Source organism: Megalobrama amblycephala, linkage group LG14 (genome assembly GCF_018812025.1).
Source record: "Megalobrama amblycephala isolate DHTTF-2021 linkage group LG14, ASM1881202v1, whole genome shotgun sequence".
Taxonomy (NCBI): Eukaryota; Metazoa; Chordata; class Actinopteri; order Cypriniformes; family Xenocyprididae; genus Megalobrama; species Megalobrama amblycephala.
Genome location: NC_063057.1, coordinates 52,249,097 through 52,276,679, shown reverse-complemented (window position 1 = coordinate 52,276,679; position 27,583 = coordinate 52,249,097). Strand labels below are relative to the sequence as shown.

At 37.0% G+C, this 27,583-nt stretch overlaps 1 protein-coding gene across 3 annotated transcripts in view; it reads right to left on the bottom strand.

Annotated features, from left to right (window-relative positions):
* The window catches only part of phf21b (PHD finger protein 21B), an 87,071-nt gene that overhangs the window by 35,891 nt on the left and 23,597 nt on the right, over positions 1-27,583 (bottom strand). The window contains exon 1 of one of the 3 annotated variants that reach the window (XM_048154981.1): positions 26,685-27,201. The exons of 1 other annotated variant lie outside the window; for it this stretch is intronic. In XM_048154981.1, coding sequence (XP_048010938.1) covers positions 26,685-26,738 — 54 coding nt within the window. In that variant the 5' untranslated portion in view covers positions 26,739-27,201. Of the gene's footprint in view, positions 1-26,261; positions 26,473-26,684; positions 27,202-27,583 lie in introns of those variants that run through there. One more of the 3 variants, XM_048154982.1, reaches the window with a different exon arrangement.

Below are 27,583 nucleotides of genomic sequence, written 5' to 3'. Positions count from 1 at the left end.
TTGAGTTTACTCGCTTCTTTCTCGCGTGAAAATCCCTTCACAAAAGACGCGATTTCGCGTCATGAGGGGCTCTCCTGCTCCTTTATGTGTCCCAGACTCTCCCACTGCTTTCTGCACACTTCCTCTGAATAAACACAACTTGTCAGTGGGGAAATAATTGTAACAAAAAAGCGAATAAGCGAATAAGCTCAATTGGTCGTCTTTAGTTGGCTTGTAGTCTTAATATGCATATCGCTCAAATAAAAAAAAAAAAGTTTTTTACAACTTATCAGATTGTCCGACCTCCTCACTCACTTTCTTTCAAACACGATCCTTTTTATTTCTGTTCCTATAAATGTATGAAGATGTACAGCGACGATGATTTTGTCCTCCATTGTTGTTTCGAATTTCTGCATCAGCTCGCTATGTCACGTCACTACTAGAGCAAGCTCCTGATTGGTTAACGTGGCGCGGAAATTCGCCAAAGTTCAGATTTTTCAACTTGCGCGATTCGCGCGAATCATGCGTTAAGCGTGTCAAACGCCCGAGTCGCTCAATTCGCGCCGCGTCATTCGCGCGAATCGCGCCGCAGGATGTCAATTCGCGTCTTTGCATTGACTTAACATGTAAATCACTCGCGCTTACCGCTTCATTCGCGTCCGGTGTGAACGCACCATAAGGATATTTATAAATATTTCTCCAATTGTGTTCATCTGAAAGAAGAAAGTCATATACACCTAGGATGGCTTGAGGGTGACACGTGGATTCTGCAATTATGCTTTCTGTGCCGCGGAAATCATAGGGCCCTATCCTTATAGAGAAAGAGAGTTGCAGAAGATGTAGAGTAGCCTCCATCCAAATGCCCTGACCTCATCCTACCACATGAGGTGATCCCACTGGAGAACAGGATAATTTGGGGACTGTTTCATGCTGTGTGTTTTGGCCTCAGCACCAATACTCTCCTGCCAAACAACAGGCCATGAGCCAATCCTCCACTCTCTAAGATAAGACTGTGTGGACATCAATCAACACTTCAGAAGACACAAACCCCTCAGTAAGAGCTCAAAGATGTCTTCTCATTTTTGATTAGGGTCTTCAAAACTGTTTGAGCAATGACTATTGCTATAAAATACGGTCCACGTTGCAAGTTCTGAACAAGAACCGCCCACTTGGACAGGAAATACAACCACGGTTTGCTGTTTTATATTTTGGTTAAGGTAAATTTTAAGAGTAATCTTAAGAAATCTTAAGAATAACTGACAACAGGCAATTATTGAAAACTTTACAAACATCTGCCATGAGAGAAACTCAACTCTGTTTCAAAACTGCCATCTTACAAAATTGCTCCAGGGACAGAACATAAAAACAAACTCATATGCTTTGCAACCTTCTATAATAATCTGATAATCTGAAACTAGAACCCCTTCGAAAAGTAGGACAGGATATCTCAAGGCATTATTTCTTTGATTGTCTGTACAACAATAATCAAGTATGGTTCAGGAAATACAAAGATATCAGAGATAAAGAAAAATTCTAATGAAGACGAAGATACTGGTCTCATCTAATAAATACTGTAAATAAACCTTGTGATGTGACTCTCCACAACAGGAATGAAACTGAATCCTGACTCCCAATTAAGGATGTCACGGTGAGGAAATTTTCACACCGGTATGCGACAACACCGGTATTACCAATAACATCGGGTGGAGGGGGTATTTTGAATGCATGCTCACTTCTCACTTTCGCTTTTGAATTCACAATCTCGCATTCTCTGTGAATAGGCCTATTATTTGTCAGCATCAGTGAGCTGCTATCTATATGCGGGGTATTGAAATCGCATTTGAACGCACACTTGCTTTTCACTTTTCAAATTCACGATCTCTGTGTAAAAACCTGACTGACTGACCAATCCAATCTTAGCAACTGTTGCTGTCCAACCTTTTCTCAGACAAGAAATAAGTCTGAGGGGGCAGTCGTGGCCTAATGGTTAGAGAGTCAGACTGGTTACCCGAAGGTTGTTGCCAGGACATTTATAATAGTAACACAACGTACCCAGAGAGGATATAAGCTGTATTTTTCTTCTTTTTCAAATTTTTTTATTACATCTTGAGAAGTTCATGCTGTGTCTCAAACTATGTGGCATCCTCGTTCCCAAATTAACATGAAGAACATCAGTAAGATACATTTTCTAAGGTAAATTTAATGTTAATTACTTAATGTCATTTCCATATTGATTCAGGTGATTGTGTGGTATTATAATAACTATGGGTGTAAGAAAACATTGCTACACTTGAATATCAATTAAAAACTGGTATACTGTGAATCTTTAAAGCAAGATCTAATATATATATATATATATATATATATATATATATATATATATATATATATATATATATATATATATATATATATATATATATATATATATATATATACACACACACACACACAGTCACAACTGTTTTCATATGTATAATGTATTCGGGTCATTGACGAATAAGGTTTTTAAAAGTGTAAAAAAAACATAATGGGGATAATGGGGAGTTTTATTAAGTGTTTACAATGAGATTTTGTGGTTTTTATAATCAAGTAACACTGTTTTTGTCTGTTTTTACAAGATGGACAAAACTTGTCACCAAAAAAGTCATTCGGTTTAACCAAAATTTCGGTTTTACCGAATGACACTTTTGGTTATACCGAATGACAATATTTTCAAACAATGCTAACAGACTGATATTTAGCTAGCAAGCTAGTTATCTTGCTAGCTAGATATCAACATATCCATGTTTTATAGCAGTTGTACCGAATGACCTGATGTTTATGGACGTGCATATGAGAAAGTGAAAACATTATTTTTTCAAATAGTTAAAAGAGAGCAGGGGTCTGAATGATGTCATATCCTGTCACATGATACTGACCACATGACTTGATCCAAAATGGTCCCTTTATATCGGTTACGCCGAATGACATCAATGAAATAAATTTTTCCGGACATTCTTTCTCATAACAAAGCAACGACTTCTACACATAATTGTAATACCATTTTGCACTATACTGATATATGATGTTATAAAATCATGCTAGAATAAAAAAAAAACCCATACATTTATTACATTTTAAGTTTTAATCACAAGTGAAATGGCTATATTGGCCTTTAGACAGTTTAACCGAATGACCTTTTGACACTTCAAAATCGTTAAAAAAACCTTTATATGTAGGAAAAAATATTAAAACCTTTTGGATTCAATAAAAGAGATCTAGTTGTAAAACCTTACAAACTTTGGATGTCATAACTTTGTATATTTATTATTATTATTAAGGCCTTTGGACAAAAAAAATGACCCGTCACATCATTGACACATTAATTTATATATATATTATATATAGAATCCTGCAAGCACTTTAATTCTTTTATTATTCTTTTAATTTTTTTTTCTTGCCAATACAAAGCCCTAATTATAACTAAAGTGTTCAAAGTACCACAGAACAGATTTAATCACAGTCAAATTAGCAAGCTTAAAGGTCTCCTTTCAGTTTTCTGCCAAAACAAAAGTGATTAAAACAGCACAAAAATGTATATTACTATATTACTGTATTGTAAAATAAAAACTAATATTCAAAATAAAAATTCTTATTATTATTTAAAATGAATTAGCTACTTTGGTTGGGATCCAAACATCAACAGTGTGAAGGTAAAATGAAGAGAAAGAAAAAAGTCAAATTCCCAGCTGTTTAGTCTACAATGTCTACAACACCTGCCAGTCACATAACACCAAGAAATATTCATGAGCAAAAACAGACACCTTAGCATGATTTGCAAGCACAGCATAAGATTATATTCAATAAACAAATCAAAGTCAGAGTCAAAGTCTGTTAATTGCCTCCATCTCAATGATCTCAAACTCCAAAAACTCATTTCTTTAATCATGTGTCTGATCGATGAAAGCTCAGTTCTTCAGCACAATGAAACTGAGTTTGAGTATTATATTGTATTCAGAAACTGATCATTTTCTTGCTTTAAAAAAGCTGCAAATCAATATTCAGACAGCTGCCCATGTTTCTGCATTCTGCCTGTGAGATTCAACACAACACTTCATCTCAGAGTGAATCACTATTTCATTACACGCACACAAATGAAATGCCATATGTGAGCTCCGGCAGCCTCTACGACTGCTGGAGAAATCAATCTTTACTGAAGTATCGCAGGCGTTCGCGTGTGAACGTGACGAGTGAAACTACATCTTGTTTCTTTTATTGTGTGTGGTGGAGCACGACGGCCTGAGTTCAGTTTAGTTTGACTCTACTGTTTGCTGTATAACTAACTGCTTGCATCATTTCCAGAACCATTTTCTAGGTGAAAATGTGCCATGCGCTTAACATTTCCTCTACGTGTGCTAACATTAATTTCCACTGGAAGGGTACATGAAATCTTGATTGGATTTCTCTCCCAGGAAAACTGTCTGCTACACTGTGATGGTAAAAACAATTCAACATCATGCTATGATATGGTATGATATAACACTTTATTGTTGGACGAGTGTGAAATTTTTCTTGCATAATATCTATATTTACAACAGTCAATATCTCAAACATGTTTCTCAAACATTTCTGGATCGATCCACATCATCAATAATAATTGGAATTTTCAGTAATTAATAATTCTAGTAACAACACCTAAGGTGCATATGCAGTGGAATTTATATCATGAAAAGTATAAAAAATTGCTGGAGCGTTCAGATAAAAAAAAAAAACAACAAAAAAAAAACCTTAAGCTTCATTCTGCACCATGAACATTCATTTTTTTGTGAAATAAAAAACATATTGGTAAAACTTTACAATAAGGTTCATTTGTTAACATTAGTTAATGTATTAACTACCATGAACCTACCTTGAGCAATACATTTGTTGCTGAATTTGTTAATCTTTGTTAATGTTAGTTAATAAAAATACACTTGTTCACTGTTTGGTCAGTCCTAAAGGCAAAGTTGCTCAGAATGAGGAGTTCTACCATGTGGTATGAATGTTGGGGCGTCGCAAAAAAAAATAAATAAAATAAATAAAAAAATCGGGAGATACACAATCCTTTATGCACGTGAAAAATGCAAAGGCGCCCCCGATTGGCCGATTTCTTTCGAATTTTTCACAGGCCTCTAAGGCCGTGAGTCAAACAGGCCCAGTGAGTATTCCGATTGGCCTCCATTAACCTTGACTGATAGCTGCTCAAAATTCAGTGGCTGATGGTGGACATGTTTTTTGAGATGTGTCAATGTCCTCATAGACAGTAATGGCACCTTGGATGAAGACACTGCATGCCAATTTTCAAGTTGATCGGAATAATGGTGATGTAGTTGTAGCCATTTTCATGTTTTTTTCCTGTTTTAGTGCCACTAAGTGGCCAGTCACGTGACCACAGAACGAGCTCTTACATAGGTGTGCTGAGTTTGGTGAAAATATCTCATTCCATTCATGATTGTTAATACTTTGATTGTTGCGATCCTATCAGACTTATGATAGCAACCTGAATCGTAACAAAGCACTGTTCGCCAGAGGAGAACTGGCCCCCCGACTAAGCCTGGTTTCTCCCAAGATTTTTTTTTTCTCCATTTTAACACCTATTTGCCACCTGTTGGAGTTTGGGTTCCTTGCCGCTGTCACCTTTGGCTTGCTTAGTTGGGGACACTTGACATTTGACTTGACATTTGATATTCAACAGTATTCTTGACATTTATTCAACAGTGTTTCTGATCTGCCTGCACTGACACTATTCTTGAAGAGCTGCTGTGCAGCCAAAATTATATACCAGTTATCAATGTAAAGCTGCTTTGACACAATCTGCATTGTAAAAAGCGCTATATAAATAAAGGTGACTTGACTTGAGTTATAACCATTTTAGTAAAGGTGGCTCCACCCACTTCGAACATTTTGGCAGCTTTTAGGGAACGTGAATCAGAATTTCAACTTTTTTTTTGATAACTATTAAGAGTCAGACTCCAGAGAATCTCACTGCACTTTTTTTGGTTCTGATCTGTTCAAAAACCTAGGACTAGTTCGCAAAAGAAGGTTTTTCAAAAAATCCAAAATACCAGAAAATTTCGCCAGAACGACGAGCAAAATCTTGTCTACCTTGAGTCAAGGATATCAATGACACTTGAGCTTAGGCCTAACAGTTCAGGAGTTGTGAGCCATTTCATACTTTTCAATGCTGTAGCGCCCCCGTCAGGCCGATCGGGGCGAGCCTTGGTGATGTTGTAGACAGTGTGAGTACTACCAGCCCTCAAAGTTTCAAGTCTCTATGACTTATGGTTTGGTAGCCCAATCACTTTTAAGGCAAGAACACACCAAGCCGACGCCGGCGAACTAGTGGCGACGAAAGGAGTCTGCGGGGTTGGCCCACGTCGGCAGCGTCTGGGTCCAAAGTTGCCCTGACACACCAAACCAACGCTCGACAGCCGACGGCCAAGTAGCACGTCCGTTCTGTGCCTGCGTAAGATGAAATGCCTTTCCGAACCAGTAGGTGGCAGTAGCTGAACAGCCAATCAGAATGATCAGATGGCCCGACGGACTGACGAGCTCCGACGCCGATTCCACATGTCAAATCAGCCAAAAAAAAAACCGGCGAGGACCAACTTCAGCCGACGGTGCAGAACACACTGAGAAAACGTAGTCGGTCGATGAACAAAAACAACACTTTGTGTGTTCCTGCATCTAGGGGAGAATGTTGATCCATGGAAATTTTAACAATTGCAATAGGGTTGAACCCCTAATAAATGCTGTAGAAGTGCAATTCATTAATAGTTCATGTTGAATAATGTAGTTAACTAATGTTAGCTAATGAACCTTATTGTAAAGTGTTACCAATGTATTTATTCCACAACTTGGGAGTTAATGAATTTTGATGCAGTTGATGGCAGTTTTAATACAACTAAATCTTTATCCAGTAAAGAGCAAAAAAGCCAATTATGTGCCCCTGATACTGTTGCCGAAAATTTGAGCCGAATCAAGAATGACTCTGGAATTAGAGTTTGACTCCCTGAATCGAATGGAATATTGTATTTTTCTCTTGTTTTTCCAGGAAAAAAGAAAAGAAATACAGTTAATTTTGTTAAATTTATGCTTAAAAGTTAAAAAAAAAAAATTGACCAATGGGGAAGAAAAGGTCAGTCCTAAACCAAGTCAAATTTTTTGTCGTAAGTAAATGTATTTTCTTTTCTAACATTAGTGTTAATAACAAAACTCAAACACCTCAGGTCCATCATGCTGAAGAGATTTATTGATCGTCTCAGTGTTTCTTCTGTCTTTAGTTTGTGAATAATCCACACAATGAGGCTACCGATCTGTTATGACACAATCAGACTCATAACTGCTTAATGACATGTTAAAAACACTGTCACGTTCTTTAGCTCTGCTGTTAAATACTGTTAATGGATCTCAGATCAGGATGTGGCAGGAACAGCACATCCACAGGACACACAAAAGCTTTCTGTGCCGCAGGATAGATTATTCTCTCTGATCTTCATGTGACTGTGCTCTACTTTTCTTTTAGGGAGCACGTCTCTGTCCTTCAAGTGTCGAAAACATACAACACACAAAAAATGGCATTGATACTTATAAATACCAACACAAGTTATGGGGGTTTACCATGCAACGACTATGATATAAGTTTGAAAAACAATGAAGATAGCAAGATAAGAGCGTTAATGGAGGGGAAGATTTGGTTAATTTTATTTTAATGTGCCATTGCTTCAGTGTAATTACACAATCACTAAGCAATATGTACTTACTATAGGTTTAGGGTTAAGGTTTGGTTTAGTGTTATTTGTTCAGAATTATGCAGAGTTAGTAAATACATGTAACGTGTACATGTACAGCACATTAAAATAAAGGGTTACTGAAGATTTTCAGTGAATAACAACTTAAATTTAGGCCTGTTTCTCACATAAAGCTAGTATATGACTTCAGTGTACTTGGAATATAGTGCATGAGTCTTATGGATGGCTATTATGGTGCTTTTTAGATCCACTTATGGAGCAAACTGTAAACGTTAAAATGTTTTAAAAGTATATAGCCTAATCTTTATAAGGCTTATGAAGTAGTACAAATTAGATATAATTTTACACAGTAAACACAAACAGATTTCTGTCTCTCCATTGACAGTCTACGCAACATTGCTTCAAAAAGTAAAATCTCATAAAGAGATCGTTAAACTGATCCATATGAATTGAGCGGTTTAGTCCAAATTTTCTGAAGAGACTTAATCGGTTTATATCAGGGTCAGGAACCTTTGGCCTATGGCCAAGTCCCGCAACCTTTACCAATAAAAGATCGATAAAAAATGAGACACATCAAAGATTTCTTGCAGAAAAAGCAGCCAATTACAATTCCTTTGCTGTACAGTCTACTGAAGTTAATGAAAATAAATGTTTAGAGTAATTATATATTTCAAGTTGTACTGGCCAAAGTGCGTGTTCAGTGATGTTTGTGAGTGTCACGACAGCAATTCTAGAGCTCCTTGCACTCAGATTCAAGCATCTACGTAGCTTCTTTGTGGTAATGGCAAAAACAATTTTTTGAACAGCAGTGAACATTTAAAAGTACATAAAAAGTGACTGGACTGAAATATTTTATTTCATATTTTACTGAAACTGGTGCTCTACTGTGCAAAGAGACATTTCGAAACATTTCACCAGTCACTTTCGCTTTTGCCGCAGAGACCTTTTATATCCTATAAATGTGTTAATAAAAGTTATTAATAACAAAACATGGATGAATGAGATAGTAAAGAGCAGGATGTGCTTGATATTAATTAAATATTAAAAGCACAATAAGCTGTGAAAGAAAAAAATTTTTTCATATTATATTATTTTTTGCTGTGGCTCTTTTAGAAAAATGCATTAACCAAAAATGAAAAAATGGCTCTTTGGTCAAAAAAGGCTCCCGACCGATATGATGAACAGATTTAATTTAATTTAGATTTTTTTTTTTTTCCACATATAAACATTTAATGTCAGTATACACATCTGATATGTTAAACAGAAGCTCAAGCATGCTTGCTTGATATGCAAGAACCAATGAGGTTCATTTGTGTGTTTGAACATGCGCAAGAACCAATGAAGTTCATTCTTATGTTACGCAGCACGTTTTAATTCTTGCTGAAGTTCATTCTTGTGTTACGCAGCACATTTGAACTTCAGCAAGAACCAGTGAAATTCATTCTCGTGTTACGCAGCACGTTTGAACTTCAGCAAGAACCAATGAGGTTCATTCTCGTGTTACGCAGCACGTTTGAGCTTCCGCAAGAACCAATGAGGTTCATTCTCGTGTTACGCAGCACGTTTGAACTTCAGCAAGAACCAATGAGGTTCATTCGTGTGTTACGCAGCACGTTTGAGCTTCAGCAAGAACCAATGAGGTTCATTCTCGTGTTACGTAGCACGTTTGAGCTTCAGCAAGAACCAATGAGGTTCATTCTCGTGTTACGCAGCACGTTTGAACTTCAGCAAGAACCAGTGAAGTTCATTCTCGTGTTACGCAGCACGTTTGAGCTTCCGCAAGAACCAATGAGGTTCATTCTCGTGTTACGCAGCACGTTTGAACTTCAGCAAGAACCAGTGAAGTTCATTCTCGTGTTACGCAGCACGTTTGAGCTTCAGCAAGAAACAATGAGGTTCATTCGTGTGTTACGCAGCACGTTTGAGCTTCAGCAAGAACCAATGAGGTTCATTCTCGTGTTACGTAGCACGTTTGAGCTTCAGCAAGAACCAATGAGGTTCATTCTCGTGTTACGCAGCACGTTTGAGCTTCAGCAAGAAACAATGAGGTTCATTCTCGTGTTACGTAGCACGTTTGAGCTTCAGCAAGAACCAGTGAAGTTCATTCTCGTGTTACGTAGCACGTTTGAGCTTCAGCAAGAACCAATGAGGTTCATTCTCGTGTTACGCAGCACGTTTGAGCTTCCGCAAGAACCAATGAGGTTCATTCTCGTGTTACGCAGCACGTTTGAACTTCAGCAAGAACCAGTGAAGTTCATTCTCGTGTTACGCAGCACGTTTGAGCTTCAACAAGAAACAATGAGGTTCATTCGTGTGTTACGCAGCACGTTTGAGCTTCAGCAAGAACCAATGAGGTTCATTCTCGTGTTACGTAGCACGTTTGAGCTTCAGCAAGAACCAATGAGGTTCATTCTCGTGTTACGCAGCACGTTTGAGCTTCAGCAAGAACCAGTGAAGTTCATTCTCGTGTTACGCAGCACGTTGGAGCTTCAGCAAGAACCAATGAGGTTCATTCGTGTGTTACGCAGCACGTTTGAGCTTCAGCAAGAACCAATGAGGTTCATTCTTGTGTTACGCAGCACGTTTGAGCTTCAGCAAGAACCAATGAGGTTCATTCGTGTGTTACGCAGCACGTTTGAGCTTCAGCAAGAACCAATGAGGTTCATTCTCGTGTTACGCAGCACGTTTGAGCTTCAGCAAGAACCAATGAGGTTCATTCTCGTGTTACGCAGCACGTTTGAGCTTCAGCAAGAACCAATGAGGTTCATTCTCGTGTTACGCAGCATGTTTGAGCTTCAGCAAGAACCAATGAGGTTCATTCTCGTGTTACGCAGCACGTTTGAGCTTCAGCAAGAACCAATGAAGTTCATTCTCATGTGTTACACAGCACATTGGAGCTTCAGCAAGAACCAATGAGGTTCATTCTCGTGTTACGCAGCACGTTTGAACTTCCACAAGAACCAATGAGGTTCAGTCTCGTGTTATGCAGCACGTTTGAGCTTCAGCAAGAACCAATGAGGTTCAGTCTCGTGTTACGCAGCATGTTTGAGCTTCAGCAAGAACCAATGAGGTTGATTCTCGTGTGTTATGCAGCACATTTGAGCTTCCACAAGAACCAGTGAAGTTCATTCTTGTGTTACGCAGCACGTTCAAACTTCAGCAAGAACCAATGAGGTTTAGTCTCGTGTTATGCAGCACATTGGAGCTTCCACAAGAACCAATGAGGTTCATTCTTGTGTTATGTAGCATGTTCAAGAACCAATGAGGTTCATCCTTGTGTGTTATGCAGAATATTTGAGCTTCTGCAAGAACCAATAAGGTTCATTCTTATGTTATGCAGCACGTTTGAGCTTCAGCAAGAACCAGTTGAGCTTTTGTTTATGTTCGCTGATGAATGTTTATATGTGAATAAAAGCTTTCATTCAATCCGTTCATCATATAAAGAGATTGTGTCTCTTCAGAAAAACTGGACTAAACCACTCAATTCATATGGATTAATTATTATGGATTCAATCTTTTTATGAACTTTTTGAAATGTCGAAGTGGTAGTTGCATATGGTCTGTCAATGGAGGGACAGAAATCTCTCAAATTTCATTCAAATATCTTTGTGTTTCAAAGATGAACAAAAGTGTAGTGGGTTTCTAATGACATGAGGGTGAGTAAATGATAATTTTTTTTCATTTTTGGGTGAACTAACCCTTTACATTGTAGTGAACATGGAATATTCCTTTAATGATGAAAAACAATTTTGGGGTGAACTTTCCCTTTAAACATCACTGTAGCCAACACAAGAACACAATGTTCATCACACAAATGCAGATTTTGCACAGTAAAGACAGGAACATGTGCATTTTGGAGTACAAATGCAGCATCTTTTTCAGCATCTATGTCTTCTTGAATATGTGTTCAGGCAAAGTGCTTTTTTCACTTGCAGTGGCCTTGTCAGGAAAAAACAAATCAAAGTCTCATTCATTACGATGGGTGACTCTTTGTTCTCCCTGTGTCTTTGAGTGACAGCACAAGGACGGCCTCTGTTTCCTCAATTATTTCTGTCCTCTCCTGTTTTATTCCACCCTACAAAGACAGACTATGAAACTGGAGCTTTACAAGACAAGCTACACCTCATTTAAAGTAGTTAAACTAATGCTACTTTTCTCTGAGGAGTTTGTCGTCATGACTGTTCGAGGAAAAATGCATCTGATGGGTTGAGCTGATGTCACTATTGATTACCACAGTTAACATGGTCAGATTACCATGGTTTAAAGATTCCCTACAGATTCCAAAGCTTCCTGAGAATTCTCCATGGATCTGAGAGGAAGTCCAATAACCATCCACATGAGACACTGACTTCAACCAAACGCTGATCAATGAAAACGATCATGTCACCCTTCAGCTGTACTGTTTTAAAGTGGTTTATTTTTGGCCTTGCATCACATGACATGGTTTTGAACTTCAGTTCCTAGTAAACCATCATATTGTGATCTAAATACTTGTCTGTGACTGTAATAAAGATGCTACGCTCAGTTAAAGGTCTTCAGTCACACTTAAACCCACATGAGCAGGGGCATGTGGTGGCCTAAATGAAAAAACGAAGTTAGATCTGCGGGCAGGAGATGTGAAGTGTCTTCGAGAGCTTGTGAGGCTCTCTTTATTTACAGTGAGTCACTCGAGCGCTCTCGCGACTCTTTCCTGGCGGGCGTTGTGTGTTTAAACTGTCCTCAAGCTATTAATAGCTCCGCTGCTTCATCTGTGCATGCTGAATATGAAGCATGCCACCTTCCGGCTGCTGAATGCCAACGACACCAGGAGAACATCTTACAAAGAAGAATTTTATGAATCCCAATGCACCATGTGCTAGAAATGCCAAGATTACACTGGATAAAAGCATATAAATAAACAAAAAGACACTTCTATCTATAGTGACATTTATAACAGGAGACAGTCCATGAGCCAGCACTCTTTGGTGTCCCATGACTTTATATAAAGTATTTAAGGCCCAAAATCCCATCTTCTCTTGTTGTGAGAATCAATAGGTTTGAAATGGAATGAAGACAAGTAAATAATCTCATTCCATTTTCTCAATTTTTACATTATTGTGTAACATTCAACCCTGTTACCACAGTTATTGCAAGACAAAAATGATCAAACAGATATTAATCTTTAATTTATGATAAATTTATCAATTCTTATCAATACTTTAAAGGTGCCCTAGAACCAGTTTTTACAAGATGTAATATAAGTCTAAGGCGTCCCCTGAATGTGTCTGTGAAGTTTCAGCTCAAAAGACCCCATAGATTTTTTTAATTAATTTTTTTAACTGCCTATTTTGGGGCATCATTAACTATGCACCGATTCAGCGCGCGGCCCCTTTAAATCACACGCTCCCTGCCCCCCCCCGAGCTCTCGACTATAATACAGTGCATTTACAAAGTTCACACAGCTAATATAACCCTCAAATGGATCTTTACAAGATGTTCGTCATGCATGCTGCATGCATGCGTCGGATCATGTGAGTATAGTATTTAGTTGGATGTTTACATTTGATTCTGAATGAGTTTGATAGTGCTCCGTGGCTAACATTACATTAAAGCTAACATTACACACTGTTGGAGAGATTTATAAAGAATGAAGTTGTGTTTGTGCATTATACAGACTGCAAGTGTTTAATAATGAAAATAGCGACGGCTCTCTTGTCTCCGTGAATACAGTAAGAAATGATGGTAACTTTAACCACATTTAACAGTACATTAGCAACATGCTAACAAAACATTTAGAAAGACAATTTACAAATATCACTAAAAATATCATGTAATCATGGATCATGTCAGTTATTATTGCTCCATCTGCCATTTTTCGCTATTGTCCTTGCTTGCTTTCCTAGTCTGATGATTCAGCTGTGCACATCCAGACGTCCTGCCCTTGTGTAATGCCTTGAACATGGGCTGGCATATGCAAATATTGGGGGCATACACCCCAACTGTTACGTAACAGTCAGTGTTATGTTGAGATTCGCCTGTTTTTCTGAGGTCTTTTAAACAAATGAGATTTATATAAGAAGGAGGAAGCAATGGAGTTTGAAACTCAATGTATGTCATTTCCATGTACTGAACTCTTGTTATTCAACTATGCCAAGATAAATTAAATTTTTGATTCTAGGGCACCTTTAACAATACTTCAAACCAACATTTGGTCCCAAACTAAACCCTTACTGAGTCCTAAAGTGCTTAAACCACTACACGAGCCACCGAAACATACAGGACAGTCCCATTTCTCTCTAACAACAACAAATGTGAGAGCTTTTAACACAACAACAGAAGTCACCAGATATGACAATCAACTTGGACTAAAGCGGTCTGTACGTCATACTGAACCTGATCAACCATAGTTCCACCTGTTATGATCCTTTTAGTGAGTGTTTCATACAAGATACATGACTCACACATCACTCTGACATCATCAGTTTAAATCCTCTATAAAAGTCATGAGTAAACTGTATTTACACGAGTGATGTAATAACCAATAACAGAAATAGGTCAGTGTTTCTTATAAATGACTTGCCTTATTGCTTCTAGTGCATGCAGTCCATATACATTCGTTACATCTGTAAGCTGTTTAGCATTATAATTCACCAAGAGAGATAAAATCTTGATATTTTCAGAAAACTACTAAATAAAAGAAGGCATTTTTATGATCTCTCTGTTTTTTCTAAAAATAAATGATAAACAGATTCTGTATATGAATAATGGCATAAATGAGTTCTTGAGTCATGAGAGTTCAGTAAAGCAGCATTACTTAGAAATATAATTAGTCTGACTACCAGGAATTTTAGTGACAAAATGTGAAATTTTCTAAACACTTTGTTCCATGCAGTAAAAACTCTGCATGTTTCCTCCAGAAATTAACCTTCATTATTGTTCATTCACACTCAGCTGTGCTTTTCTATAAGATCAGTCTCCTGTAGAAACACAAGCTGAGCATTTGAAGGTTACCTTTAAACCAAGGTAAGTATGACTGCGCCATCATAAACGTTGTTTCAATCCAATAACTCTACTGAACCCTTGACAAGGTAATGAAGGTAAAAAAAAAAAAAAGTGACACCATCCAATAATCGCAAGAAGTTTTGAGCTATTTGTTATAAAAACAAACAATAAATGTCATTTTGTGGCTCTTTAATGTGACTTGACAGGTCGCTGTAGCGCGTTTAAACGGCAAGTGAACTGATCATCTCTTCCTATGAATGAACATCAGAAGGAATGTTGAAAGATACAGTACAACTTTTTTGAAACGTATCATGTCTCATGTAATCGTTCAAGCAGTGTTTCAACCGCGAGGAGACAACAATAAAACAGCTTGTAAACAATGTCACATAGCATTACATTTACCTCAGAAAATGTTCATAAACTTGTTCATAAACTTGTCGGCTACAAAAAAAAAAAAAAAAACTCTAAAGAGGAGCATTTTGCTGGATATATGCACTATATTATACTATATTCATTGTTGTCTTCATTATTTAATAAGTTAATGAAAACAAGTTAATTACAGCCACCATTTAAATGTTTATATTTCAACAACAAAATAACACTAAACATAAATAGATCAATTAAAATATGACATAAAATCTATGTGCAATTTAAATGCTTATATACAACTCCATATTTATTTAAGTGTTGATTATTATTTAAATTTGATCAATTATTTAATTGATTATTATATCAACTTTATTTTTGGTTTCTGTTTTCATCTAAATGAAAGCTTTAATTTCTGTTAAGAGTTTCAGTAAAAAATTAATTTCAGTGCATCACAATCAAAAATACTTTTAAACACAGCAAAATACTATAGATTCAGTCATATGTACTTTTCATTTCATAAAGGCTCATTTTTGGACTATAAAGGGGCAGTTTGAGCACTGAATGTTTCAGTTTTATTTAATCAATATCAAGAGAAGTCTGTTTTTCATGATATGATTCCAAGGCTGAAAGAAGGAAATGAGCTCATAGATTGCAGCAAAAGTAGTTGTTATATTTAAAAGGCTGTGGGCAGTAATAAACACCCACACATGTAGAATACAGTACCAACGGTTGGTGACCTATTAAAGCCCTGCCCCGTTGCCCCAATAACGCTAGAGCGTAAATATATACATGAGCGTAAAGACACAACCTCATCTCATTAATTATTAAACAGCCTTTATGTATTTTAAGGGTACCTCAATAATGCATCCACTACTGACTACCACTTCTAGCCTTCCGAAATGTTATGCTGGGTACACTCCAAAAATATTTAGGTCTAAATGTAAGATTTCTGTATTTGAATTGCATATACAATTTCCATCCATTTGGATGACAGTTTTATCATAAACAAACAAAGTGATATTTGTCAGTCATACATAAATGAAACAGGTAAGATTTCTGTAATAGTACTAATAACTGAATTTGTTGTGTTTTAAATACACTTTTTTTTTTTTAAATACAGTATTGCATGTTAAAACTGTGCAATCCAAATGGATGGAAATTTAATATGCAATTCAAATGTAGTATGTAGTATAAAAAGTGTAAGATAACAGGGCTCATGCAAATTACATTCATGTCTTATTCTGATGGCCAGAATGTGTGTAACATTAAATAATTGATCAAATGAAAAGCTTTGACCAATCACTGGCCAGAGTAATGCTGTTATCACACTCAAACACATAAGATCAAACTATTCAGGCACCATATCAAATTGCACAGGAAATGTACGGGAACATCAGAACCAGTATCAGCAAGTTGAGACATCGTCTTTTGAGTTCAGTCGAGAAACATTTTGGGGTAGATCTGACAGACAGATGGGTTCTGTTCCAAAATACTAAACTACCTTGCTGTATACAACAGGCAGCTGCCTTCTGAGACAGCATTATCATTGAAGTGACAAACGAATATATGCAGGGCCTAAAATGATCTTCTTGCCACACCTGCCAATGGCTGGTGGAAATTTACTGGCCATAAATATTTCTTTCCAGCCATGAAACATAGATTTATCCCTATTAAAGGTGCCGTAGAACGTCTTTTTAAAAGATGTAATATAAGTCTAAGGCGTCCCCTGAATGTGTCTGTGAAGTTTCAGCACAAAATACCCCATAGATTTTTTTTTATTAATTTTTTTAACTGCCTATTTTGGGGCATCATTAAATATGAGCCATTTTAGGCTGCGGCCCCTTTAAATGCTCACGCTCCCCGCCCACGGAGCTCTCGCTTGCCTTAAACAGTGCATAAACAAAGTTCACACAGCTAATATAACCCTCAAAATGGATCTTTACAAAGTGTTCGTCATGCAACATGTCTAATCGCGTAAGTATGGTATTTATTTGGATGTTTACATTTGATTCTGAATGAGTTTGATAGTGCTCCGTGGCTAAAGCTAACATTACACACTGTTGGAGAGATTTATAAAGAATGAAGTTGTGTTTATGCATTATACAGACTGCAAGTGTTTAAAAATGAAAATAGCGACGGCTCTCTTGTCTCCGTGAATACAGTAAGAAATGATGGTAACTTTAACCACATTTAACAGTACATTAGCAACATGCTAATGAAACATTTAGAAAGACAATTCACAAATATCACTAAAAATATCATGTTATCATGGATCATGTCAGTTATTATTGCTCCATCTGCCATTTTTCGCTATTGTTCTTGCTTGCTTACCTAGTCTGATGATTCAGCTGTGCACAGATCCAGACGTTAATACTGGCTGCCCTTGTGTAATGCATCGATCATGGGCTGGCATATGCAAATATTGGGGGCGTACACCCCGACTGTTACGTAACAGTCAGGGTTATGTTGAGATTCGCCTGTTCTTCGGAGGTCTTTTAAACAAATGAGATTTATATAAGAAAGAGGAAACAATGGAGTTTGAGACTCACTGTATGTCTTTTCCATGTACTGAACTCTTGTTATTCAACTATGCCGAGGTAAATTCAACCAAGATGGGCATTTTGATAATTTTGTTTGAATATGTTTGTTCAAGCTCAAGAACACATGAAAGAGAGCTCAATTCGGTATTCGCACGCTGTCTAAGACGCGGATTATTGGGATGTTTGCGCACAGAAATTTCCCACACAGTGCGTGAGAAACGAATTGAGTTCCCTTTCGTGACAATGAAGCACTGGCCTGTCACCTGTCCCGAGCAACATTCACGTCCATGTTCTACACAATATTTGCATTGTTATAATTCATAACAATGTTACCGGCAAACTGGCGATTGACACCGTTTCATATACTCGCCAACACAGATTTTTACTCACATTTGTTAATTTTAGGCCCTGCATATATAGCATTTTGATGTACTAAATTTTAAGAATGTTTAGAATCATCATTTCTCTTGTTAGTTCAAGAATATTGAATGGACTTTTTTCACAAGCTCATTACAATGCTGCCTTAAAAACTGGCCAAAACATAATGCATTGTAAGTAGGTTTTGGATCAGGGCCATACAGTCATCACATCGACTTGTTCAAATAAAGTAATCCTATTGGTCATCTAACGTGGTCTAATCTTGTTACCTTATTAGCTCACTGCAGTCTCAAAGCACAGAAAGCCTGAGTGTTGAATCAGATGTCAAGCTCAGTGATGGAACGAACCTCATGCACTCAAGAAATTTACTACAGTTCTTAGTGAACACATCTGTCAAGCTCTAAAAAAGGATTAAAAAAAAACATAATAAAAATGGTCCATCCATATGACTTGTGCACTATATTTCAAGTCTTCTGATGTTATACGATAACTTGTGATGAACGGACAGAAATTTAAGTCCTTATTCACTGATAATATTCCCCTCCGCTGTGCCAAAAAAGCCAAAAAATTGGCTTTTTCCATATTTCCAAATCAACAGCTACAACAGAATCGAACATTATCATTAAATGCTACATACCAAATAATCATTGGAATGAATTTGGACTAATTGGAATATAGTGCACAAGTTGTGGATAAGAGCAGCTTGGATGTTTTCCTAAATATCTCAATTTTTGTTCATCAGATGAAAGAAAGTTAAACAAAATAAGAACAACTTCTGAATGGCAAATGACATTTAGATTTTATAAGACACAATATAAGTACCTACTGGCTGCATGGTATGTGTTATTACAGTATATAAGAACATACTTTTTCAGAATGAAAGAGAAAACACATTAAATAAGGTACAAAAAAACAGTGAATCAAACAGCATACAGTTAAATTTGATATATAGAATCTGGAGATATTTCCAACTGGCTATTTCCAAAAGCCCTGCTATCTTAAGAAGAATATTAAAACAATGAAGATGACACACTTGATCACTTTGGTCTAAAAAGCCTTAATGCTTCACAACTATTATAAAGCAAGGCATGAATCTTTTACATGATTTAATGTCTTATGAGATTTTGAATCAATGTCTCTAGAAGTGTTTCACAATAATAGAGTCAAACACATCAACAGAAATAACCGCATGAATGATTTACCGCAGACGTTGTTGCTATGAGACACAAGGACAGATCAAAAACACTGCAACTAGAATCATTAAAATGAAGCTTCTACTGGCCGTCCATCATGTGGTCCTGGTAAAGCAGCTTTTAGATCTTTCCTACAGGTCTTATAACCTCACACACTGAGCTCAAACATCATGTCTGAACTTGAATGTTTCGCACTACTGCTGTCCTTAGTATCAGACTGTGTTACCATTGGATACGACCAGTTTGTCTAATCAAATCGGAATGAACTTTGCAAAATATCAATATTGCCAATAAAAATGGATTGAGTGTACTTTAAATGAGGAAGTGTTATGACCTCTAGTGAGTGTGATAGTCTGCTCCAATATAATGTTTAGAAAAACATTGTGAAATCGTTTGAAGAATAGTTTCACAGATTTCCCGTATCCTGTGAAGTGCCCTTTCATGATGCAATCAAAACATGTTCTAACCGAAGGCCTTTTCTCACCATATCTGAATGTTCTGTACAAAAACCTGCTGCAAAAACACAAAAGGAGAACTTTTGAAGACTCTTCATGAACCTCTTTTCCATATAATGATAAAATAGTGGAATAGTAAAACACCATAAAACTATCATTAAAACAGTCCACATGGCTTGAATGCTATTATTCCAAGTGTTCTGAAGCCATACCAAAGGTTTTCGTTAGGAAATGGACTAGGGCTGGGTAAAAAAATAATGATTTCTCAATTTTAATCAATTTTCATTTTGATGAAACAATCAATTCCTAAAACCCAAGAATCTATCTTTTGGTCCATGCTGTTTTCAGCTGATGAATGAACAAAACTTTGTAGCATGGCTCCCAATAATCTTTTTGCTGTGTTACTTCTGATATGAAACTAAGCCTCAGCTTTCAAATTCTGTCAATTTTATTTAGACGTTCAAACAATAAATACCACGTTGGCGCTCTTTAATGTGGCTTAACAGATCGATGTAGTGCCTTAGATGAAGCGAAGCGCATGTGAATGGATAATTTTTCGGCTTTACTAGTTACAGCACAAACATGAATGAACATCAGAAGGTATGTTAAAAGATACAGTCCAATTGAAATTCGTATTAAAGCTAAATATATGAACTATTGCATGTTGTAGCGTCTGGAGCAATCAAACACACAATTGTAAAACTCAATCTTCACAGCATTCAGACTCTGTAAGGTCTGACAGTGTTTCTCATTAATTACCTAGGCTGTGGCAGCCCGCCATAGTCTAATCTAATTTTTGCCACCACAGTTTCATAATGAACCAAAAATATTTTCTCCAAAAATGTCTCTAGAGTTGTTTTGGGCCGTTGCTTTGGCAAAGTATCTGTCAAATGAACTAAAATCAAAAGTGCGACATGGCTTTGTGCCCTTACCAAATCGCAAAAGACTATAATTTAATTAAAAAGTATATAGTATGTTTGTGCTGCGTGTTTCAAAACGACGTGCACGCTTTGCTCACACCATCTGCTCGTGATCCAGTGTTTTCCACGTCTCAAGTCATTTTCCATCAAAATAAAAGCTCAACTGCAGTTTACAACAAAATAAATGCTCAAGGGTTTAGCTCTTGCAAGTGTAAAAATTAGGACAAAACCACAATCTCATAAAATTCTGTGGGAAACAGTTAAGAGATACTTCATGCTAACAACGTGCTAAAACATGTTAGCAACATGTTAATCATGCTAGCAGTGTGCTAATTCTTCTTAGCAATGTGTTGAATGATGCTTGAGAAAATTTGCTATGTACTCTACTAATACTAGGGTTGCACAATTAATATAATTTCTAATTGCGATTACAAATATGGACATCACAATTTCGTAATCATTCAATGGTGCAATTACAAAAAAAACTATCCACTTACATTATTCTCCATGCTTAAGAGGTGTGTTTAGAGCATGTTACGATGTGAGAGGATGAATCATGACTACTTCAAAGTGTAAAAGGTCTAACCCAGCACAAAAGGAACTACCAGTGAAAAGTACCAGTGTAAGTGTACGCTGATTGAACACACCCGCCACCTGCCACCCAGCACCTGCCATTTTAAAAAGCAGTTTACACAGCCTATATATTTACTCCACGAACTAACTCAGCGTAACAGACGTAGGCTAGTAAGAGCTGTGCATGTAAACCTCACTACCCTGACCTCAAGAGGTGCTCTAGCGACTAACGCTGGAGACTGCCGTCTTTAGCCTCCTTGTTAGAGCACCCGACTCCCATGCCGGTGGACCCGGGTTTGAGTCCCGATTAGGGCGGGTGGTTCGAACAGGAGGGGTTACATCTACAAACATTGAAAACAGTGATAGATAGACCTCTCAAACTCATGCTAAGAAGAAAATCCAGCGCGACTTTTAAGGGACCAAGTGAAACATGCATTTCTGCTCAGCTAGCGACATTGGGCATCAAACAAGCAAATACTTTTTCATATACTGCCTACTTTCTTTGTATACCAGTTATATACAGTAATATATTTGACAGGACTACTAATGATGCCGGAGAATGCAAGTACTGTGTGCTCAGACACTGGCTGAGCCATTCTCGGCACCGTCAAAATAAAAGTCACAACAACAAGCGTAGTTTATGTCACTTCAGAGTTCCTACTGATGGTGCGAATGCATCCAGGAAAATGGCTCTAGCGGAACATTAGTTTTCGGGGAACCACCCTTGTGGCTAGTGCCTATAACTAAGTTCCTAGAATAGCATGGTGTGGAAGACCCTATTATATTTACATGCATGTGTTTACTTTTTTATTATTATTATTTAAAGAAGAAACCAAACCTATGTATAGTTGACGTTTGAGGCTTAATGCTATAGAAAACCAATAAAAAAATTCAGGAAGAGTGTTTTCAGCTTGTTTTTATTTAAAAATATTGCATGCAGTTGCTTCAAGCAATGGTATAAAGCTATTCAAAACATTCAGTGTAATTGTGATAATTGTAATTAATAATTGCAATTACAATTTCAATACAATTATGATTTTTGTCATAATCGGAATTGAATCATGAAATTTGTATCAATACCCAGCCCTAACATGGACCATGCTTGACATCAAGCACTGATTTTGACAAGCATCATGACATTCAAACCTATATTTTTTAAGAACTGCAGAGTGAAAAACAACTTAAATTTGTGTTGTTTATTCAACGCTAACATACGACTTCAGAAACTATATGGATAGGATAGTCTGTCATATGGATAGTCATAGTTTTATGAGACTTTTTTTATGGAAAAACTAAATTATGGTGTGTAAACAATGACAGAATTAAGGAATATTTAGCAGGGCTTTCCCGACCACACAACACAAAGAATAAAGGACTACAAGAACTCACTAGTACATCTCCACAACTGGTGCTTTTTGCTTTCTTCTAGTAAAGTACCTCACATAAAAGTGCTTTTGCAAATCCAGCCCTAAGCCAGAGTTTTAACATCCTGTTCCAGACCAGAATAAATCAAACCCACACAACATCAATAATTCAATTTCAATCCATATTTGGCTTCGAAACTATGATACTGTAAAGCACAGTACGGTTATAAAAAATATCATTTTTGTTTCCATTCGACTTTGTGTTCAATGGAACAGAGAAAATCATACAGGTTTGAAATGACACAAAGGTGAGTAAATGATGATACAATTTTCTTTTATGGGTGAACCATTCCTTTCGATGGTTACACTATATAATATGTTTAATACATTTTTACAATTACACTGATTTTACATATTAACATTAAAGCTGCTGTCAGTTTGTTGGACAGAACAGTACAAATCACTCTGGACAGAACGCTGAACTGCTTTCAAGCAGAGAGATTATACAAGTCACTCGCATTTGTGCTTATTCAACCTGTAAACATGTATTTCTTCGGTCTCTGTCATTTATCACATGGAAATGTGGGTCAACATAGAATCTGAATAAACAGACATTGCAAATGTTTTACTGCAACTAATGAAAACAGGAACATCTTTGCAGCAAAAGACAAAACCAATACAATTCATTTTTTTTCACTGTGCATGAGGGACACACACAGGGATCAGTTTGGGAAGGATTTGTAAGCCCTGAGAGAGACCAAAAACTGAGTAGAAGAGAGCAAATCAAAGCTCAAGACTTACACCAAGTTTATAAGCGTTTCTGGATCAGTGATGCAACAACTAGCAAGAAGACAACAATACAAAACCCTCTCACACAATATGTATTTAACACTCACAAGCTAAGATAGATATTTATATAAGGATAGAAGACGTTTGCCCAGCGGGGAACACAAGATACTTACAAAGGCTTCACACAATTATGATGTTCTCAGCTAATAAATGCTGGAGGGTTTGCTTCCTCCCATCATCTGCATTTCAAGCCTCCTTCAAATGAAAGTTTGGGTGAAGTATAAAGAGGATGGGTCAGTACTGGCCCAGATTACAAAAAACATCCAATACAATGTTCAGTTATGATAATTCAACATATTTCTAGTTAGACTAGATGCTCACAAATACAATATTTAGCCTAAATGAGCTTTAATTCTGACAAAACACCTGCATTCACTCAACATTCACGTGGGTCAATGAAGTAGTGGGTAATTTTTTTTGTCCAAAGGCCTTAATAACTAGATCTCTTTTATCGAACCCAAAAGGTTTTAATTATATTTTGCTACATATAAATGTATTTTAAAGATTTTGAAGCGTCAAAAGGTCATTCGGTTTAACCGTCCAAAGGCAAGTACAGCTATTTCATTTGTGATTAAAATATCTTAAAATGTAATAAATGTATATTTTTTTTACTCTTCATAACATCATATATCAACATAGTGCAAAATGGTATTAAAATTATGCGTAGAAGTCGTTGTTTTGTTATGAGAAAGAATGTCCAGAAAAATGAATTTCATTGATGTCATTCGGAGTAACAAATGTAAAGGGACCATTTTGGATCCAGTCATGCAGTCAATATCATGTGACAGGATGTGACATCATTTAGACACCTGCAAAGGACCACATGATCATGAAGCAAAGTAACTAATTCTCTTTTAACTATTTGAAAAATTAACGTTTTAACTTGCTCATGCGCATGTCCTGAAACATCAGGTCATTCGGGACAACCGTTATAAAACATGGAAAATGTTGTTATATTTTAAAAACTTGTACTAAATATAAAATGTTTGATTGTCCTTTTGCTAGCTAACTAGATAGATATGAGCCTGTTAGCATTGTTTGAAAATACCGTCATTCAGTATAACCAAAAGTGTCATTCGGTAAAACCGAAATTTTGGATACCGAATGACTTTTTTGGTGACAAATGTTGTCCATCTTGTAAAAAAAAGACCCAAAAAAGTGTTAATTGATTATAAAACCACATAATCTCATTGTTAACACTTAATAAAACTTCAAAATATCTCCATAATGTTTTTCACACTTTTAAAAACCTTATTCACCAATAACCCGCATATAAATATGGTGGTTAGGTTTGCAATATATTCTGGATTTTCAGTTAGACCACTGCACACACATTTAAAATTCACTTCATATAGACTTTAACAGTAAAAATCTGTTAAATGAAAAAATATAAATTGTACTGTTGGGGTTATGAAAGCCAAAGAATGAGAATGCCTTGAGAAAGCAACATGTTTTTTGAAAGGTTAACATTTAGATGTGAATTAATAACACCTTCCTTTAAAACCTCTTGGTCTTGGAACTCTAAATGCATTATACGTATATAATTATTGCATTATAGAGACATCACCATGCCTTATATTACTGTATAACCTTTGATATAACTACACAATAACGTAAACAATTATACTTATAGGCTGTGTAGGTGTATTTTCATGTTTTCTCTCGTATTTAATGCATTTTTTACTCTTAAGCATAAATAAGTAAGTATTATTAACTATGATAGCCTCTATTAATTAGGAGAACCTCATAAAGGAGTGTTATAAGGCCTACAGAGGCTTGTGTGTAGTGTCTTGTGTGATGCTGACTAGTGTTTTCTCCTCCCTTCCCCCTCTTTTAGAATGGCCATGAATGAGCCCTCCCCCCAGCCAGAAACTCTGCAGACTTTTGCTCCATGTTAGGAAGAAACCAACACCCCTTCAGCACAAAATGGAAGCTTCCACTATCAAACTGGGGTACACCAAAAAGCCTCACAACAAACATTTCACACAGTTGCAACATTTGACATTTAAAACACGGTGAAACGCAGGCGTGCGCCGCTATCCGTGGTGCTGAACTCAACGTCAACCGAACGGACCCGAAATTGTGTCGTTCAGCGAGAGTCGTTCTGACAGACGATTTCAGAGAAGGATTGAGAGCTTGTGACTTTAACAAACGGCTCAAACCGAGGCCAAGCAGATGAATTATCAGTAAACATGTATAGAATTGCTATCGGAACGCTATAGTATAGATGACCTTGCTTTTGAGTAGCGATTATAAAAAAGTGAAAGTGAACTGCAGAGATCGAATCAAATGCTACCACGTCGTCATGTGACCAAGAAATATAACCCATAGGAAAGACTGTCGATAAAGTATCGAATAAGTACGTTGAGGTTCAGTACACACTAAACAACGATGTTTTAATGCCACATGACAGATGAAGTGAGGAACTTTCCTTCACAAACTCTCTAGAAACATGTCGACCTACTAAAATGGACGCGTTGTAGCCTACAATTCGCTAAAGAACCAAGACGGTTTTCGAGTACTAAAGCAGTTTAATATAATTTCACTGAACCCAGCTAGTTTGTCGTATTTTTATAGTGTTTTGAAAGAGGGTATGTGTTTCTAAAATGTACGCCATACATAAATGAATTACTTGTTTTTCACTTAGGGCAGTTATTTTGCTTTGCCTTTAATTGTTGTTGTTTCTTAAGCTCACGTTTAACCAACAAGATTCCAGTCCAAAAACAAGCAAAATGTTTTCAAAACTTCACAAAACCCCCTTGTGTTATTTGGCAAAGTCACGTAAAGGACAAAGCATTGAGAACGTCCGTAAGAACTAGTGATGCCGACAAAGTTTCTCGCCCAATGTAAATTCCCCATTCTTCAACGCTTCAAATAAAATGAATTACCTGTGGGTCCTGCTTCATCTGTGCAACTAGTTTCTAAACGAAGTAAAACAACAAAAAGACGTTTCGTTTAAAGTGTTTCAAGTTAGGATGTGAGGGAGGAACAAAGCGGCGAGCAGTGAGTCCGTTTGAACCTCATAAATATTCAAGTCTCGTCCCGATCGCTACACAAAACCGCCGCATTATTAGTGCAAATCGCAAAAAAACACGCCGCACGCGTGAAAGTGCACCAAAGAACGTTTTAACAATCTGCGCTCAAAGTGATTATGGCGTCATAAAGGCGAAAGAATGTTACCGTTCTATCACTCTGAAAGGCTACGAATTCCACGCAAATTCTAACGTTCGAACACGGCGGATGTCCGTCTTCCAGCGTGTATTCACGTAAGAATCCCAGAAAAGCTTCAACAAAATGCCATTTTTATTTACCTGATGACATTGGACTTCTACTTTGAGTGCTTCTTGAAGGCCTTGTAGCTCCATATTCCGACTTCAGAAGCACTTTTCCTCCACTTTCGACGCGATCCGCGTTATTTGTGGCGTAATACAAATATTTTAAAAGCAACAATAACAATCGCAAGAACTACTCGGGCTGCACAGCAAGTTCTCGCTTCTTTACTGGCCGTAAAGACTCATCACCCACTTTACGCCAGTATAAACAAAAGTGCTCAGAAAGCGAGCTAAAGATTCCAGCAGTCGCATAAATTCACTCCGAAATCCCCACGGCAAACGTCTGTTCGACCTATCCGAAACGTACGGCTTTATTTCGAAGTCTTTGAGTTGAAAATGTGGAACTATATTTTGTCCGAGTGCGCGGCATGATTTCACTTTGCCTGGGGAAAAAGTTGCGCTTCGGTTGTCAATGCTAATTCGGAAAGTTCCCGGATGGAGCAGTGAAAGAAGAACTCTCCCTTCCTCTGTCACGTGCACGCGCTCCCTCAGTTATGGAGTCATGCGCGCTCCCACAGTTCTCTACAAAAACCCAGCAGAACTAGTGTGAAAAGTTCATTATTGGAGTGTGGCGTTTTAGTGGCAAATAAACATCTTCTGGTGAACATTTGTTTCAAAATGTGTTTTTGTACAGATAAACCGAAGATCTGTAAATCAAATATGTTCTTTTATTTAATGAAAACAACGAAAATTAATGTATCGAATTGATCGGTATAACCTCTTTGTTAGCTAAATACCATTTTCATTTTGAAAAAGCAAAACAAAAAAGTTTTCCTAGACTTTTAGGCAAGGTATTGCTAATGAAACGCGTAAATAACCGTAGCCAATGAAATACAATACATTGTTAATGAAATACTGTGGCTGAATTCAAATGATCT